Source organism: Bradysia coprophila, unplaced genomic scaffold (assembly GCF_014529535.1).
Source record: "Bradysia coprophila strain Holo2 unplaced genomic scaffold, BU_Bcop_v1 contig_350, whole genome shotgun sequence".
Taxonomy (NCBI): domain Eukaryota; kingdom Metazoa; phylum Arthropoda; class Insecta; order Diptera; family Sciaridae; genus Bradysia; species Bradysia coprophila.
The window spans coordinates 8,373,747-8,392,424 of NW_023503608.1; the positions used below are offsets into that span (position 1 = coordinate 8,373,747).

Consider the following 18,678-nt stretch of genomic DNA (forward strand, 5'->3'; position numbering starts at 1 on the left):
CGACACCAAAACCATATGCCTTGATCTCATAAATGTTTTAGGGCCAGCAATACGTTCATCTCCTTGTCTACAATGAGTCTACTTATATTGTTCTGCTTCTAAGGATTCATTATTTTGACTTCAGGATCGGTAAAAACTAAAACAACTGGATGTTGGTTAACTATGAGCATTTTTATTAGTATTACCAAGACGTTGGAACAATGGAATTTAATAGTTTTTAACTTAAGAAATTAGAACATTTTTCACATTAAAACACAAAGGAAACGCCTTTTTTGTACAAATAATTTAGTTGAAATTAACCTCTAGTTTAGTATTCTTGTACCATCAAAACTAATGCTAAAATAAAAATTATTTTTAATAAAAAATTATCAAAATTCGCTTAAAAATTAAAAGTCAGTTAGTCAACATTACGTTTTTGATCGGGGGGCTTTTTCAAACCACTTGCAAAATTCAAGTTGAAAATCACAAATTTTCGGCGATGAAAAATGAAAAACATTTAACGACTGGAGGGAATGCAAATGATGAAATGTATATTATGTGAAGTCAAACAACCTTCAAGATGCAAAAAAAAATGAAATAAAAATATTCGAAAAGTCCAAAAACATAAGATCTTTATTAAGAGAAGACGTCTTGAGATTATACTGAAATCTGAAACTCCGGAACCCATCATCGAACTCAAAACTTTCATTCCACCATCACGAGGTGTCAAAGCGCAAAACTCAAATGCGCCTTCTCTTCGTTAAATTAAAAAAAAAATCGCTTCGAACGATTGAACACTATGCACTAACCGAAAACTAAAAATGTTTAATTCGTTTCGTTTAAGTCTAAGATTATTCCATAGTTTTAGTGTCGTTTCATTAATATTTTTTTGTTTGTTTTACTTCTTTCTTTATCACAGATTAGTTAGTACTACCATTTTATGAGCGTTTTCATCTACTGTTTAACCTTTCACAGACGGCCAACATACCAGCCATATAAATTTCGTGTCAGAATCGTTTGACATGATACCCTTAAGTTACACCGAATTAGTCAGAGTATATTGCATAATATTGTCAATAAAGGATGAATAGCCGTCGGTGCTAGGTTACACGATTTAACTACCATCTACAGTACACTTATAATAATAATAATAATTCGAGACATTTAATGTAATTATGTATATGGCAACACAGTTATTATTGATAAATCTATCGATACTTTACGCCCTTCAGCTATGTACGTACATGCAATTTTTACAGTACGAACTACTTTTCTGTGTTGCTGTTTCCAACACATGAGCGATCAAACTCTTTGCGCAAAAACTTCAATCTCCGCAGAAGATTGATCTACCATACGTCGAAAACAGAACTCTAATGGCTTGGAGATTTTCGCTTCGATCGGTGAGATGCTTCTAAAAAGCTCGATACTTCCAAACTGGTACGCAACATCGAGTTCGATTTTTCATTGCACTTTAATTGAACGGATTAAAATCTTACCGAAAATACATTTAGATTTCTTTGAATTAATACATTTTTGATACAATTTTGTTACATTTTGTTTTACATGCACAGAGTCAATTATATTTACTCGAGCATTTCGAATACGAAACTTATTTGAACGGACATCAAAGCGCAATACTTCTCTTAATTAATCATTCAACCTACTCCTTTAAAGTAAGGCGAGAAATTGAACATTCATTTGCACTATATGGAAGAGGGAGAGATATCGAATTACCGGTTATTTTGACGCCGATCATACTTCTCTATCATCAACATCAAAATCAACATCTTCAAAACTTACTATAAACTGTAATTATATCGTGGCATTAAATCTCTTACCTCTATCGCCAGTGTTTAACACAGAATCTACTTCTTCATTTGATCAACCCGTCATTTTACTATGAGTAAGACCACAGAAACTGTAGGTCATCGCTTATTTTTGTCGTTGCTGGCGATAACAGACGAAACACACGTCTCCCCACAATCTACAACGGTGTCGATTCATCATATTTCAAGCAATTATTGGTTATGATACATCTAATAGGCTAGTCAATGATTGAAAATACAAAAAAAATCAATTTTCCATCAACTGAAATGTACCGTCGAATAAACCGACCTTCAAGGGTCGGTTTATTCGGCGCTATTTCACATTGAATGGAAAATGGATTTTTCATCATATTTCAAGCAATCCTTCTAGTCCGTTGCTAAAGCGTAACGTAAAAAAACCCGGCGATGCCCTTATGTCGATTCCAGTCCACTGCCCTTCATACTTTTATCAAACTTACTAACATTCCGTCGAACCGTTGAGTCGGACAATTTGTGTACGATCACATTTGAATGGTAATTGTGAGCAGCTGGTGACGGCTTACTGTTAACACGACTCAAGTAACCATTACCGTGAGCCAAATTATTAGGCATCGGTTGACTCGTTCGATTTGTTTTGGCTTCGGTTAGTTTGGCATTCAGTTTGTGGATTCGTTCCGGGGAGAGTAGATTGACTTTGCCGGTCGTTAGTTTGTTCGAATTGATCGATGGTTCAATGTGATACAAGTGCTTCGATTGTCGACGATTTTCGATGTGCGTTACGGGATTAGTCTTAACTGACCAAGAACGTCGGTCGTTGTACTCTTTTGGCTTGGAACTTGCTGAAGACGGTTGACTTCTGCTTTGAAACACTTCTGGTTTGTTGGTAATTTTCTTTAGCAAAAAATTTCCTCGCTTCGCGCGACAATCATCGTTTGGCTGTGATGTTGTGATAGTGTCGAAACTGTGATTAGGTTTGAGGTCTGATGTAGGTGAAATTTTCGGTTTGTTAAATATGAATGTCGTCGGCTGGATCTGGACTGTGGCTTCATTGCCATTCGATTTGTATGTTGCCTTGGATGGAATATTCTCATCCGAGTCACTACGTCGGAACAGCGACGATATTGCACGAACATTTCGTCGTTCGAATATCGGAGTGTCGTTGATACGAAATAGCCGCGATTTGGAACTTTTTACTTTCTCGTTTTCGGTCACGTCTTCGAACATCGACTTACGGTTCGCTACGAGCGACAATGGACTGGATCGACTGTACATGCCACCGTTTTGTCGAGGCGGGTCATCACTGACAGGCGTGCTGCCATGCACAAGTGGTGTGTTTTTAAAATAATTCTTCATCGACGTTCGTGAACTGGATATGGTCTCCCTGCCAGCAGTTTCTAGTGTTTCTAATTTGCTTTTGCACAAATTCAATTTGATTTTCAAGTCCTCCAGAACCGATTTGTACGATTTGTTACTGACGACACCATTTGAGACGAGGGACGGTGAACTCTCAGGCAAGATCGGTTCGGTTACGTCACTTTCTATTTCTATTTTCGGCGAAGGATTTAATTTTGACGGATTCTCTTTAGAACTGGGTATCGTCTTTAAACTGTCTATCAACTGTTTATCATTCAAAGTAATGTTACCACCGTCGATGGGAGCATTATTTAACTCAATATAATTCAGGCTGGTGTCACAGCTCGAATCGAAGTCAGAGCAATTTTCCAAGTCCTTCACATTGTTCAGCGTTAACAGTCCTTCATTAACATTGATAATGAATCCCTTCTCTCCATACGGTCGCGTTTTTTTCCTTTGACCGTCACAACCACTGTTGTCTATCTTACCTTTTTCCTTGTCACCAACTTCTCCGTTACTGACTTGAATGTCACTTAGACTGACCGATTCTTTGGCAGTTTTGGAATTGTCTTCAGTTTTCCGGCAATCTGACAATTTTCGCAGACTCTCACGATTCTGTTGCATGCGTTGTTGTCTGCGGGCTCGTACGCTATCCCTTATCCGATCACCATTCGGTGAGAAGTCCTTGCTTAAGTGTGGTGATTTTGGTATGTCCATCAGCGTTTTCTTAGCATCGTTACTAGCAGCCGGTGATGATGCACAGGCCGTCATTGGAATGTTTTCGTTACTTTTTGCAATACTGTTCTGTTCACCATCAGTTCTATCCGATTGAGCATTCGATTTACTGCTATTGTCACACTTACTGTCTAATTCACTATCTGTCTTATCGATTTTTAAACCTAAACTAGAATTAGTCTCATGATTTATGGGTGATTTAAGGCCATCAGGCGTTCGAAGTCGTGGTGTTTTACATGCCGGTGGTGTGCCGTCTGGCGTTGAGCTAAGACTCGATTCACGACTAGCTGAACCTTTGTAATGATCGATGTCGAATATCAAATCGGTGGGCAGGCGATGACCAACCGAAGTATGTATAGCTAGACTTTCGAGCCACACTTCCAATACTTCAAATGGCGGACTGAACAAACGGAAAGATGTTTTTGTTTTGACATGTTTTGTGGATACTGTGTCTTCACTTACCGTTTATCTGGATTTAAGTCGCAACACAAAAACGCAATTTTGTAGAATGGAGGCGGACATTGCGGACAGAATTTTTCTTTGAAGACTTTTTGGTTAAGGCCAAAGTCGGACGTACGTGGCAAGTAATCTGGATCGGCTTGAACACGGCCAATTATCTGAAATTTACAATCGACAAGAATTGATTAGATTTTTATTTTTAGCAATTAGAGAGATGCGGTACTGTAATCAGATTGGTACGGTAAGATTTTTGGCTATCGAAATGGAAAGTTAAAAAAGGAATGCGACTCACCTCACACAGAACGATTCCAAATGAAAATACATCGACCTTTTCATTGTATTTGTTTCCCTTCATCATTTCCGGTGCCATCCAATACGGATTCCCCACTACAGTATACCGTTGACGTCTCTGACGTATTTTCCTTCCAATCGTACCATCCTGCGACCAACGCCCACTACAATTGCTGGGTGAATTGATTATTCGGGCCAGCCCGAAATCGGCAACAATAACTGTCTTATCTTCACGCACCAAACAGTTCAGCGAATTCAAATCTCTGTGTATGATACACATGGAATGCAAATATGACATGCCGCACGCAATATCTTTGGCAAACGAAATCCTCTGTTCCCACGGCAATGGCACATCGGAATCGTGAATTAACTCTTTGAGTGATCCACCCGGTATGAATTCGGTCACCAGATGAAGCTTTTTCTCTCTGTACAACACGCCGATAAACTTCAGAACGTTGTTATGCGAAAGTGATCGTAGTACGGCCACTTCTTTGAGAAAATTTCGCTGAGCTTCTTCGTCGACACGATACAGCTCCTTTAAGACCATGACCTCTTTCGTAACGCGATGCGTAACTTTGAACACTTGCCCGAAAAATCCTTTTCCCAACAGCTCGCCCTGCACCAAATCATTTGCACGGAATATTCGCTGGGGTTTCGGTTCCACGCGAAATGATTTCGTTCGACTCAGATCGTACAGCTCGGGATGGGGTGGATGATTTTCATCCAACAATTTAGACATGCTTGAACACCGCTCCTTCTCCTTCAAACTGTTTGAACTGACCGCACAATTGAAATGTTTGTTCTTCCGAAGCTGCTTCGTTTTTGTACCGGAAACGTACGTTTCGTCTTTATTCCGTGTGAACAGTCTCTCTTTTTCGCTTGGTTTTTGTTGTCGGGCTCCACTAGACTTTTCGCTAGCCTTATTTACGTCGATGGCTTGCAGTGGCGACTGAGACAACGGTTGCATTGCGTATTCAATGCTCGATGCACTTTTGGTCATCCTATGTGGATCATGTTCTATGGTAAGTTGAAGAACTCTGTCGCTACTTTGCATCAATTTGTCGATGTTTTCGATGCTCGTTCCAGTCACTTGTTGGCCATTTACTTCCAGAATTTTGTCGCCAATATGCAAAGACATAAGATCGCTGCTGACGTCGAGTCTAGAAGAGAAAAGACAAAGGTTGAAGTTAAAGAGATTCTGTGTCGGAAATGGTTAGTCATTGGTACACCGACTGGAAAGTAACAAGACAAACTTAAGGAAAATAATTTTTAATAATTTTGGCTTTCGCCTAACTATTCCATAACATTTCTTAAAGACAAATTCAGAAGACTTAGCGGTCTGTTCAAATTCCTTCATTAATACCGGCGGGCCGGTTTCAGTGCCGCCTTTTCCATATGGGCCAAATGGGCAAATGACCGTGGCGCCCGAAGTGGAGCAAAAGAAAATGGCGCCCGAGGTCCTTAAAACAATTTAGCTTTACTAAATTAACGCATATTTTTCCAATTGCCCGACGGCGCCCAAAAGCTAAAAGCGGCACTGCCAATTTGCCTTAAACAGTTTATTACATGGTTTAACTACCGATGTGTAACGCTCACTCAGATTAGCAAAAATATCTATCAGTTTCATAAGGATAAGGTGTAAAAACACCACAGGCTGGTTATTAAATAAGTTCTTGCTACAATGTATAGTAAAAAGAACACTCTCAGACAGTGTTGAAATAACTTCCGCATTCATTACTAGAAGTAATTGCCAATCAAATGAAATTACTGTCCTCGGACCTACCTGCACTACATGATATGAGAAGTAGACAGAGTGTTATTTTGCAGAGGAGATGGAGATAATAATAAGGATAGATTTGGCGCATTTTGCTTGAGTTGCCTATGAATGGTAAAAATGAAACTAATTTTTTCTGAATGGATTGACCTTATCAGATTACATAACAAAAGATTGCAAAATAGACATATTAAATTGCTCATTTGACAATTGCCATACAATAAAGCACGAACGTTATTTCGAGTCTAATTTCATAAGCAATTTTATTGAATTTACGCTACCGAAATCGTCTGGGTCGATCACCACATACCGATAACGGACCTTTTTTTTGATGTAATTCCGATTATCATTATGCAAAAATCCAAATTAAATTCAAATTGATAAAGCAGTAATGAACCTTTCTAAACAACCTCACATTATACAATCTGGAAAGTTTAAAATAAGAAAAAAATGAGTTATCTCCAGTAATTACGAGTCATAGAAGGGGTTTGTTCAGTGAAAACAACGAAATTTTGTAATTCAGTTGTATAGAGAAAAACTAATTGGTGGACCGAGGGCAGTTTGACCGCCTGCGAATATGTTCATTGTTCGTCAAATTGACCATATTTTGTCGTAAACGGATCTTCCACCAAATCAATGGAAATAAATGCCGTGTCCGAAGCGTTGTTAATGAACGACCGCTGAAACGTTTAACCGTTAGGTCGAACAAAAGTAAATGCTATCATTCAATCAGTCAAATGTTATGGTTTTTGATGTTTCTCGTTGGAGACGAACTGTTTGCACATTTTGTCAGAGTGTGTGTAATCAGAATTTTTTTTTTCCGCACCACATAAAGTTATCAGCAGTCGTGTGTTATGCTGTGGCGTGATATTTTGCCTATCAAAACGAGTTGCAGAGGTGGTTCCATTGTCAGTTTACTTCGCGCTGTCTAAGCGACTGCAACAGGAATATTCGACTGGGAATAATTTTAATAAGAGAATTGGAATCGTCAACTGCTTATTAAAAGACGGGAAAATTTGTTCAAAAATAAAATTGTGAAATGGCCCCAAACGCGACCAGATCGGAATGCACTGGTGTGCTCAACGAACACGATGCTGAAACAATTGATGGAGGATTAGCCAAAGATATTGCTCCATTGATGGGGCATAAGAAGCAACCGTTGAAATTGGTTTGGAGAAACATTATCCTTTTCGCCTACGTTCATGTGGCCGCTGTTTATGGATTATGGTTACTGCTAACTGCAGCTAAATTCTACACATTCTTCTTCTCTGTCGTTTTGTATTTATCATCTGGATTGGGTATAACAGCCGGCGCTCATCGATTGTGGGCTCATCGGTCGTACAAAGCAAAACTACCGCTTCGCATACTGTTAACCGCCTTTAATACGATGGCGTTTCAGGATTGTGCCATACATTGGGCTAGAGACCATCGTGTCCACCACAAATATTCGGAAACCGATGCAGATCCACATAATGCGACCAGAGGATTTTTCTTCTCGCATATCGGATGGTTATTGTGTAAAAAGCATCCCGATGTCATCGAAAAAGGAAAAGGTTTGGACATCTCCGATCTGACAACCGATCCCGTGCTCGCATTTCAACGGAAACACTACTTGATTTTGATGCCGTTAGCGTGTTTCGTCTTCCCAGTTTTAGTTCCGATGTATTTGTGGAATGAGTCATTTTTGAATGCATTTTTCGTTGCCGCTATGTTCCGATGGACATTTGTGTTGAATGCAACGTGGTTGGTGAACAGTGCAGCACACAAATGGGGCGACCGACCCTACGACGTTAATATCAATCCATCGCAAAATCCATCCGTAGCCCTGTTCGCATTCGGTGAGGGATGGCACAATTACCATCACGTTTTCCCGTGGGACTACAAAACCGCTGAATTGGGTAACTATGAACTGAACTTCACAACGGCATTCATCGACCTGATGGCGAAAATTGGCTGGGCCTATGATTTGAAAAGCGTGTCCAAGGATATCATCAAAACGAGAGTTGAACGAACGGGTGATGGTACGCACGCTACATGGGGATGGGGTGATAGAGATCAAGATAAAATCGAGTTGAAGCATGCAACGATCACGCATCAACTGAAAACGGATGATTGAAATGTGGATGGTAGATGGTTCTTATCATTTCAAATTTACTCTTTTTTGCTTGTGATTTTAAAGTTAATTTATTTAGTATTACCCCCATCGTAAGTTGTGAGTATATAAGCCAGTCCGAGTACAATACCAAAAATAAGTTTAGTAAAATGAGACTAAAAATTTAGCTATATGATGGTGATTGAATACCATCCTAAACATCCCATATTATGCATTCAAAATTATTATTTTTTTAAATGAATTTATTGTGGAAATTGCTCATTTAAATTTCCTTTTTTTAATTTGTTTATTATTCAAAATTCATCGAAATGGAATGTAAAAAACAAACATTTTGTTTCAGTCAAAATCTTATCCTTTTTTCGGTAACTATTGTAAATATATCAAACGCAATTCACTTAAAATTAATCCCGATTTGCTGATGTAAGAAGTTAATATTTTTACGTTTTCAATTGCGTATAGCAATACAATAATAGCAGAGATCTGATTTATTGTTGTTTTTCAATTTCTTTTATTGAAATCAAATTGAATAACATGATAAGATGTTATGGAAATTGCAAGGAAATTGTTACAGATTTTTTGTTTATACTTTTTATATGGAAAAAAACTTTTAGATTTTTTTAATAAAAAAATTGTTTCTTTAAAATATTGTCCCCGGTTTTAAATATTTTCTTATTGTGGAAATTCCCTGACCCCAAACCCGACCCGAACGATTGTTGAAAAGGACTTGCCAATTAAATGGAATGATGAAATTTCTTCTACTTCTAGTCAACCAGATTTTTAGTAAAAGACCCTTCCTGGTGTCTTCGTTAACCGCCACCTGGAGTAATATTCCTTATAAATGTTAAAAGAGTGACAACTACATGTTTCAGAGAGAGAAGTCGTTTTCTGAGCCGACTTAACAACAACAAAAAAACAAAAACTGTGATTCCGTTACCCTGTTAACATTTACAAGGAATTTCCCAGCTGATTATCAGACTATTTAATACAAATTCGCAGCTGGTATGAAGTATTAACAAAAAAAATTTATTAAACTCAACGACTGATGTCTATACTGAAACTATTGATGAGTAGACGACGAAAAAGAAAAGATTTTTCAAAAGTAAATTAAAAGTAAAAGAGTGACGTCAAAAAGGACATCTATTGAATTCACCATTGTAGATTAGTTCTAAATTCATTGGAAAAAGACTTTCTTTCATCGATGAGTATGTTAATTTCGGTTCGATTTCACCATAACTATTTAAAGGAACACAGCTATCATCAAAAGAAATGGAATACACGAGACCGTAAAAATCACGCCATCCTCAGATTAAAACGGTTAAACGTTTACGTATCAATCATTTTTGTTTCTACGTTAGAGATCCGTCAAAGTTACCAACCTAATTATAAATTAACATCAAAATATCTGACAATGTCCGATAAGTACACTTTCCAAAATTTACCTTATCGCATGAAGAAAATGAAGAGATTAGTCGGCGGTTGTTAATTGTGTGCTGAGTAGCTGACAGTTAAGATTATAGACAAAATTTCAATTTCATAATATAGTTCGATATTGACATTGGGATAACTTTTGAAAGTCGCGCAGGTTAATTCAAGTATTTCTTCAGTATTGAAGTAGCATTAGAAGATCGAAGATAAGATAACATTTCATTGTGAAATCCAAAAAAAACACTCGAAATCAAATTAGAAATAAATCAGTCAAGGAAAGTGTAGTGCTTTCTATTTAGTGTGGTAAGGTGCAGTGGTTCTTTCGGCTATTAGAGCATTATATCAAAGTAGGAACAATCTAACAAGACTCCATAACTAACTTTTTAGAACTGGCATCAACAATAGACTATATTATGATCGAAGCGAGAAGTCCGAAGACCAGTTAATTATAACTTGTCTTGCGGTGGTCTAAATTGTAATTCCAACTCTCTCATCATAACAGTTTATTGACAGCGACGATCAAAAAAATAATGAAATAATAGTCTTATCTACTTCTCTTATCTAACGAAACGTACAGTAAAACTCTAGGTGATACATGCTTGCGCTTATTCGGTGGAAGAAATTAAAAAGGTCACCTTTTCGACGATTACAATTCAATTTTCTTTATTCATGCTACATTCGATATGCACGTTAACACACGTACACGTCTTAACATTGGTAATGCACGTGGAATAAAGAAAAAGAATTGGATTGTAATTGTGATATCTTATTTTTCTACATTTCTCTGCAAGTTGGACTTTTCAGTCTAGCTTTTTATGTTAAAGATAGCACGGGAGCAGCTAAGCTAAGACTAATTTCTTGGCAAATATTTTTTTCTCGTATCAAACATCAATAGGAAAGCTTTGTTGGTGAAATATCACTCTATCCATGAAATGCCTCTGAATCTATACCGTCATGTAAAGACGGAGCTTCTTCCACCCTGCTTGGTTATACATAAATTAGATTTGAGCTTTGGGCCTTACTTTTTGCAAACCAGAATTTCCAGGGCCAAACTGGCTACCTAAAAGCCATTCTGGCGTTGAATGACGAAATTTGGTGAAAGGTTCTTCGTTCATACAAAAAATTGAAAAGCCCTTCGGGAATAGTGTTACTTCCAAAATTTTGTTATTTTGGGTGTTTGGTGCTATTGAGAGAAGTGTTACCTCAGCTACAATTTTCGGGTTTTTGCGAATATTTCAAATTTTTGTTATTTAAATATTTTGAGATGCTGGTATCAGGGGAAGTTACCTCATCCATTGAAAGATTTCTTATGTGCGTCATCTTAAAAGTATGCAATTTTTTTTAACTTTTTTTTAAAATTTTTATTAGAAAATAATAAATAAAATGAAAAATAAAATCACTGGCTACAATTGGTTCAATTACAAAAATATTTCCAAATACTGTGAACAAGTCAATTCTGTTTTCATAAGTGTTTATACTGCGATGTAACAATGACTAGGATGTACATACAAAAACTCGGTCTAACAATAGTTCTAAGTTCTAAATAAATACTGCTCTCTATCACTCACTCACTCACACACATTCGCTCAGTCATTTTCACATTAAACAACCCAAACACTTTAATGATTCTTTTTCGCTTGATGCGTTATCTTCGCATTATCGACTTCAATTTTATCCTGATCCTTGTCTCCCCATCCCCAAGTCGGATGCGATCCATCGCCGGTTCGATTAACTCTCGTTTTGATTATTTCCTCGGAAACCGATTTCAAATCGTAGGCCCAACCAATTTTAGCAAAAAAGTCGATGAACGCTGTGGTAAGATTGAGGCGATAGTTACCGAGCTCTGCTGTCTTGTAGTCCCACGGGAAAACGTGATGATAATTGTGCCAACCCTCGCCGAATGCAAATACGGCCACCGATGGATTTTGTGACGGATTGATATTGACATCGTACGGTTTATCTCCCCATTTGTGTGCGGCACTGTTCACCAACCAAGTTACATTTAAAATGAAGGTCCAGCGGAACATAGTCGCAACGAAAAAGGAATTGACCAAAGTTTCGTTCCACAAATAAATTGGAATCATTGTCGGAATTACAAAGCAGGCCAATGGCATCAAAATCATGTAATATTTTCGTTGGAACACTAGTACTGGATCTGCCTGAAGATCGGAGATATCCAGTCCCTTTCCTTTCTCTAAAACTTCGGGATGTTTCTTACACAACAACCATCCGATGTGCGAGAAGAAAAAGCCTCTAGTCGCATTATGTGGATCTGCATCTGTTTCCGAATATTTATGGTGGACACGATGATCTCTAGCCCAGTGCAATGCACAGTCTTGGAATGCAATCGTGTTGAAAACGGCTAACAAAATGCGAAGTGGTAGTTTTGCTTTGTACGATCGATGTGCCCATAATCGATGAGCACCGGCTGTTATGCCCAATCCAGACATGGTATACAGGACGAGGGCGAATATGATGGTATAAAATCTAGCAGCGGTCAACAATAACCACAGCCCATATACAGCAGCTATATGAACGTAGGTAAATGCAATAATATTTCGCCAGACCAATTTATAGGGTCGTTGCTGCGTTTTTATCAATGGAGCTATATCCCTTGCTAGTCCACCATCAATCGTTTCAGCATCTTGCTCGTTTAGCACACCAGTGCATTCAACGTTAGTCGCGTTTGGAGCCATTTCCTAATCGCTTCAATCGATTCTTTTTTTTTTTTTTGTTCAATTCACAAAAGACGTAAACTGGCACTATTTTCAGTAAATCTTACACAAGACGTAAACGGCACTTTTTCCGTATAAATCTTCGTTTTCTTTTCGATTTTTATTTATTCCGCTTAACCTTGTTTGTTGGTCAAGCTCGGTTAACAACACTTAATAAACTGATGATCGAATCACTTTTACATCTCTTTTTGATAACGAAAATTACGCGTCATAGCACATGGTGTGATTACGTTGTGTCAGCGATAAGTACAAATCACCAACAAAATAATATCAAAAATACATAGCAACGAAAGCACCATTATATACCCATCCGATCTAATCAAATCAAATACAAGAAGAAAAAAAATCATTCGACCGAGAATGCATGATAACGGAATGGTGGTGTTGATAAGTTAATTGAGTGGTTCTACTTTCGTCGATTTTGGACTGTATAAGGTGTTGTAGCAAAGTGCACAAGTTTTGGATTAAAAACAATGTTTTGTCTAGTAATGATAACATTTCGGTTATAAATGTAGGCGAAAGGTTGACCGGCTTGATGACTAAATCAACCAATTTTGAATTGAATGAAAAACAACTTACACTATATAAGCACGTGTTGTTTGTCACATTACTTTCTATAGTTGCATGATTTCGGCTCACCTTAGAGATGCGCAGTTTTTCGGAAAAACCGGAACCCAGTCCATCTTGAGAAACTGTTCGAGGTTCTTGACCGGGTTTTGAATTGATAAGGACTTGTTCTTGAACTAGTCTTACCATTGAAACACTGACCCAACTGAGTGTTATAGAAAACAAATGAGGTCTGCTTCCTCTAACACATGCAATGCTGAAATATGTTAATTGATAGTTCTGCTTACACTTAAAGAAGGAGCTACGTATTCGCTGTTAAAGACTTCATAAGTACACGGTACAGTCACAGTAATAGGATTCGGACGTTAAACCTCCGCCCTAGTTAGTTTTACTTTAAAATGTGTTGGCCTTAAGGCCGAAAAAAGAAGTTTGTAGATTATAATTCTCTTTGCGAAACCTTAGGGGTTCCATGTTCCGTGGCCAATGTTTTTTGATCAAGCCAAATGTATACGTTAAAGTTTATGAAGCAATAGATTTTACATCATACGTTACATGGAACACCTAAATGAAAGGTGTCACAGATTTAATGGTTATATCGTGATACGCTTATCATTTGCAACAGGCCAATAAAACAATAATTCGATGCCATAAAAGTATACTGCAACGAATAATCGAAAAGTGTGAAACGTCTAGACTTGAAATTCAACAACTTCATCTAAAAACTGATTTTTACTGGAATTCCAGGTTTTTCTTCAATTGCTTTAGGCCGAAAACACACCAGCAACTTTGCGTTGAAATCGACAATTACGATGCGTTTTTCTTCCATTGTATGATGCACATGCTACAAGTTTGTATTGTGCTCGTGTGTTTACGTCATTAAGCAGCTTTGAAAGAATGAGTAGAATGAAAGTATAGATATAGGGTACAGAAAGTTAAAAATTAGTTGAAGCTGCACTCGCACAACCACGAAACCGGTTGCATAAGATTGTAAAAAATTAGAAAAAAAAAGTCCGATGCGATTGTCACTTTCCAGAGTTCAGTTTCACCGCACTCACTAATCAACTTGTTATTTGTTAATTTCATTACCATTTTAATCTCATGAATGATAAAACTGTTTTTTTGTTTTGATAGAAATTAACCAGAAACAATGGTGTACGTGTCACAAATCAGATTAGATCATCAGAGTGTATATAGTAAAATTACCACTCGACTGAAATTTAATTGATTGTTGAACACAATGAGATGCAGTATGTATTGATCAATTGAAAATTTATGAATGAATGAACATTATCAATGAAAATTGTATATCCATCGATACAGTCGTCGCCAGTGTAATATGTATAAGGGTGTGGCGAATTAGTTTCATTTTATCCAGAATTTTCAACAGTTTCAATGAAATTTATATCACAACACCTTGGTGTTGCAAGTAAAATTTGTTTAAAACCTTCTTATAACTTTCCAATCCAAGTAATTTCTATTAAACGAAAAAAAAACGAGATTTCTTGGATTATCTCAGTTTTAGTTGTTTGAAATGTGTGGAGAGGAATCTTAAAGTGTGATCTATAGAGTTTGGTGGCAAGAAGCATTTGCTATCACAATATTTTGACCTTCAAACGCTACAACGGCGTAGAACCTAAATTTGGAAAAACCTTAAGTGACAATCAAAACACTCGAATTTCAAGTGAACTTGAAATTTATGTATATGAAGTGAAGATGTAGTGGAACGAGTCAAGTAGTTCCACTTCATCTGAATAATTCGAAAAAATTGGCCTGTTCTTACAATCAGAGTATTGTGGTGGTCAACTTATCAGGGTTTTTCGGAATTGCAGAATTCTAGTGAGACCGGAGAGTGAAGTTATAACAAAACCAATGAATTTAGTAGTTACAAACGCGGAACAACATTTTAAATTTCAATGAATTTGCTCTGATTTTGAATCACTAGTCACGGATAACTACCGTGTTTCTATGACAATGTCAGGTAGTTATGTTGGTGGAAGTACTGCGAGATCACGAGATCATCCCTCCCGGGAAGATATCTTGAGATCTTATTCTAAGTTGATACTTCACATTAAAGAGTAAAAAGTTTCAGTCGATATACGACATAAGTATGGCAACATCGCCACCGTTAGTCTTTAAGTTCCCGTTGAGTAAACTTTTTTTTTAGTTTTCTGTGTGAATTCAGTGTGAATTTTCCGTACGGATTTCAAAGCAAAATTTATAGTGTTTTTATATTCGTCACTAACGGGATGTCAATAGTTTCCCGTTTTAAGTAAAGAGGATTTTCCGTAGGTGTGAAATAGGTCACTCTTCTATAATGTTTTCAACAGTTTACGGTCGAATACGATTTTGAGACCTTTCCGTTTTGAGTAGCGAATTTTCTCCAAGATATTACAATGCAATCGAGAAATGGAAAGCGATCATAGCCAGAATAATCTAAATTACAAATGGAATAAGGTTTTTGAAAAGTGAAGAATAGAATATTTTGAAAATCAAAAATCGCAAATTTTCGTCGCTCGCTCCGCTCGGCGATTATTTCTTCCCTTCTGAGAGGACAATAGGCTGGCACGCTGGAATTGTTAATGCGTCGCTGATAGCGATTCTCATGAATTTCAAGTTGTCGGAACAACAAATCACTCGCAAAAACAAAAAAAAGTCACTTCCGGTTGAACGTAACTGAATTTACATCACCGCTGAGTAAAATTTACACTCTGCAAATGTATAGCAATCAATAGCTTCCATTACACATTTTTGCTCGTGAAATTTTCTTCCACTGGAAAGGGTTGCTCAATCGGGAAGTCTAGAGATTCACGATTCGGGAAGGAAACATTATTTCCACCAGCGGGTCGTTATTGTTTGTTTGAGTCAAGTTCAACATTTTGCTGAACCGAAAGGACACTTTATATCCAAGATGGATGTATAGTCTAATTAAATACAATAAGCTTGCCTAAAATAACCTTTCAGAAACGACTGGAAGCGACATCAACGACGAAAGTAAATATTTAGCTCCGGTTAACGTTCTATTATAAAACGCTTCGGATAAACAGATTTGGAATCAAGCATATACGCGTTACTTGGAACAAAAGAAGTAACACATTAAGTGATTGCATTGCGATACGCTAGCCATTTATAAAAATCATTTCCCATTTACCTTTTACTTCCACAACAGACATCAAATGCTGTCGAAATAATGGCGAACACATATTTTCCTACTTTTCCATAGTACTGACAAAATGTACTGGAAGGTACAGACATGGAACAAAGAACACAAAAGTGTCGGGTTAGTAAAAGAGAACTCCAAAAAGAAGCTGATTATTGTTAGTGATATCAATGTTGGATGGAAAGACGGAAATGAAGAAAAACTTACTCGGATATTCGTACACCACTCCGACAACCCGATCCAGCATTACTAATCGGCACACCTTTCTGATTCTCATCAATAGCTAAGCGTATGCCAATTCGATTTCCTTTCGTCCATGGAATTTCCACCAGACGAATGGAATGTGGAGTCACTTTTTGTGTCGTTAAATTTGTAGACAACGGTTGCATTTGCTTGCGATAACACTGTCCACTAAAATGGATTCGATTGTAAGTAAAATTGGTCCGGTTTGCGTACAATTAATCAAAATTCAATTACCAATAGAGCTTTGACCTTTCGACCAGCGCATAAGAATCACCATCTCCAATAAAACTGTTGCAAAGTTTGCAACAAAAACATTCCGGATGGAAATTGTGATCACCAGCTACCATAACTGGACCGGTAATGATCTGTAATTGTGACACAGAAATTGTTAATTCAACGGTTTGCCATTTTTCAAAAATCATCTTTCACTCACTTCACTGCATTGTTGACACGATTCACCGAATTTGGTCCAATAATCGTTTTTGCAGAACAGCAGACCATCTTTTTCGAAATACCAACTCGATAATTGTGCATCACAGGCTGAGCAACGGAAACATTCAGCGTGCCATTCTTGACCCAACGCCGATATGTATTCTTCGTCGTCCAATCCATTCAAGCAGCTGGAACATTCAAGTTCTTGGTTGTCGTCTGGAAGAAAAAGGAGACGTTCGTTTGAATAAATTAATGAAGTAACCGAGAAGGGGACGTACGGCGCGGCGTACGCCGTCATTATAATGCTAAAGTCGAGACAATGTGTCACTATAATCATCCTTTGCCTCGCTCAAATTCGTTTCATAAGGGGTTTCTCTTGCATCGATTTCCCCACCAGAAAAAGTGAGTCATCAACAAATCAACGATACGTTATTCGTTGAATATAACTAGGGCGTAGTATTGTCAAATGCAAACCGGCGAATTTCTTCGATTTGTTTACAGAATTTAGAAAAAAAAAAGTTTTTATAAATCTTCTTATCCCCTAATGGCAATCCCTTCCAATATCGCCTGGGATTTAGTTGGAAAAACCATTGCTCCGTACGATTCATTTAGTTGAAAAACCATTGGTAACTCTATTTTCCGTAGTTTTCGCATAAAAACATAATGTAGAAATTCCGTGCTCAAAACTGGAGCCTTAGTGAAAATGGACCCAAGCTTAATTTTAAATCGAACAGCGAAATGAGAAACAAAGTTGATCTTCGTTGCTTATATATTGCATTTATAGTGCAACATCACAACATCAAACACTGGTTTTATGTCATTGAATTACGGATAATTGGCTCTCCATAAAAAAACGAAACACTAAAATGATGCATTGATGACTCATTTTCTTTGTAACAATGAATTTTATCGATTACAGAAAATGCTGATCCAAATTGAGGTTTTGCTCATTCAATATTCATCAATTTACGAACATAAAATCACAACACTGAGGGCTGGGACGTCCATCGTATCGTACCAATGGTATGTCAATAACAAATCCAAATTCTTATTTGAAATGATCGAAACAATTTCACTATGTCATACAATGCTGCGATAATCAATTCGAAATCTGTTGAACACATTAGGTATCGGATGATCACTTTGTTTAAGTTACATTAATATAAATACCATCGTCGTCTTCGCCCTCGAAACAAAATTATAAAAACGAATAAAAAATCAATTCAACCCACGCATGGAACTTGTTTTCACTATTACAAGATTATCTTCAACGCAATTCATCAACCGAATTCGGTTTCGAGTAGAGTTTTCATTAAATTCTATGATGGTCTGGTTGAATTTTCAATATTTACCCGTATTTCCATTTTCTTCCATAATGTTTTTCGAAATGTTTTGTGCACAAAAATAACAAACAAAAAATTAATGAAAAAATTCTTCAGTCATGACAAATAGAAATAATGGTTGGTTACGCCATCTGGTGGAATTGCCAGGTGATTTTTTGTCACAATGGCGGTTTTTTGTAAAAGAATTTGAAAACAAAAATCGGCAATGAAAATCCATAGTAGAAATTAGAACTTCGAGTCTCTTTTAGAAACAACGAATTATCTGTG

At 37.2% G+C, this 18,678-nt stretch overlaps 3 protein-coding genes across 6 annotated transcripts; 1 reads left to right on the forward strand and 2 right to left on the reverse strand.

Moving 5' to 3' along the window:
- Positions 1-152: 152 nt before the first annotated feature.
- LOC119080666 (LIM domain kinase 1) lies at positions 153-18,483 on the reverse strand. 4 transcript variants are annotated; one of them, XM_037189095.1, is made up of 10 exons: positions 18,421-18,471; positions 17,070-17,284; positions 16,871-17,001; positions 16,601-16,804; positions 16,385-16,471; positions 4,624-5,782; positions 4,335-4,489; positions 2,221-4,272; positions 1,947-1,973; positions 153-1,865 (listed from the first exon to the last, which is right to left on the reverse strand). In XM_037189095.1, the coding sequence occupies exons 1-9, from the start codon at positions 18,440-18,442 to the stop codon at positions 1,964-1,966; spliced, it is 4,035 nt and encodes a 1,344-aa protein (XP_037044990.1). In that variant the 5' UTR covers positions 18,443-18,471; the 3' UTR covers positions 153-1,865; positions 1,947-1,963. The 4 variants fall into 4 exon arrangements, with proteins under 4 accessions (XP_037044990.1, XP_037044989.1, XP_037044992.1 ...); XM_037189094.1 differs by having other exon boundaries at positions 153-1,973; XM_037189097.1 differs by lacking the exon at positions 18,421-18,471 and adding an exon at positions 18,239-18,320 and having other exon boundaries at positions 153-1,973.
- Positions 7,130-8,920, forward strand: LOC119080746 (acyl-CoA Delta(11) desaturase-like). The gene has a single exon (XM_037189296.1). It carries the CDS (start codon positions 7,436-7,438, stop codon positions 8,510-8,512), a length of 1,077 nt encoding a protein of 358 aa, XP_037045191.1. The 5' UTR covers positions 7,130-7,435; the 3' UTR covers positions 8,513-8,920.
- LOC119080747 (acyl-CoA Delta(11) desaturase-like) lies at positions 11,299-12,845 on the reverse strand. Its single transcript, XM_037189297.1, has one exon. It carries the CDS (start codon positions 12,628-12,630, stop codon positions 11,554-11,556), a length of 1,077 nt encoding a protein of 358 aa, XP_037045192.1. The 5' UTR covers positions 12,631-12,845; the 3' UTR covers positions 11,299-11,553.
- Positions 18,484-18,678: the final 195 nt, after the last annotated feature.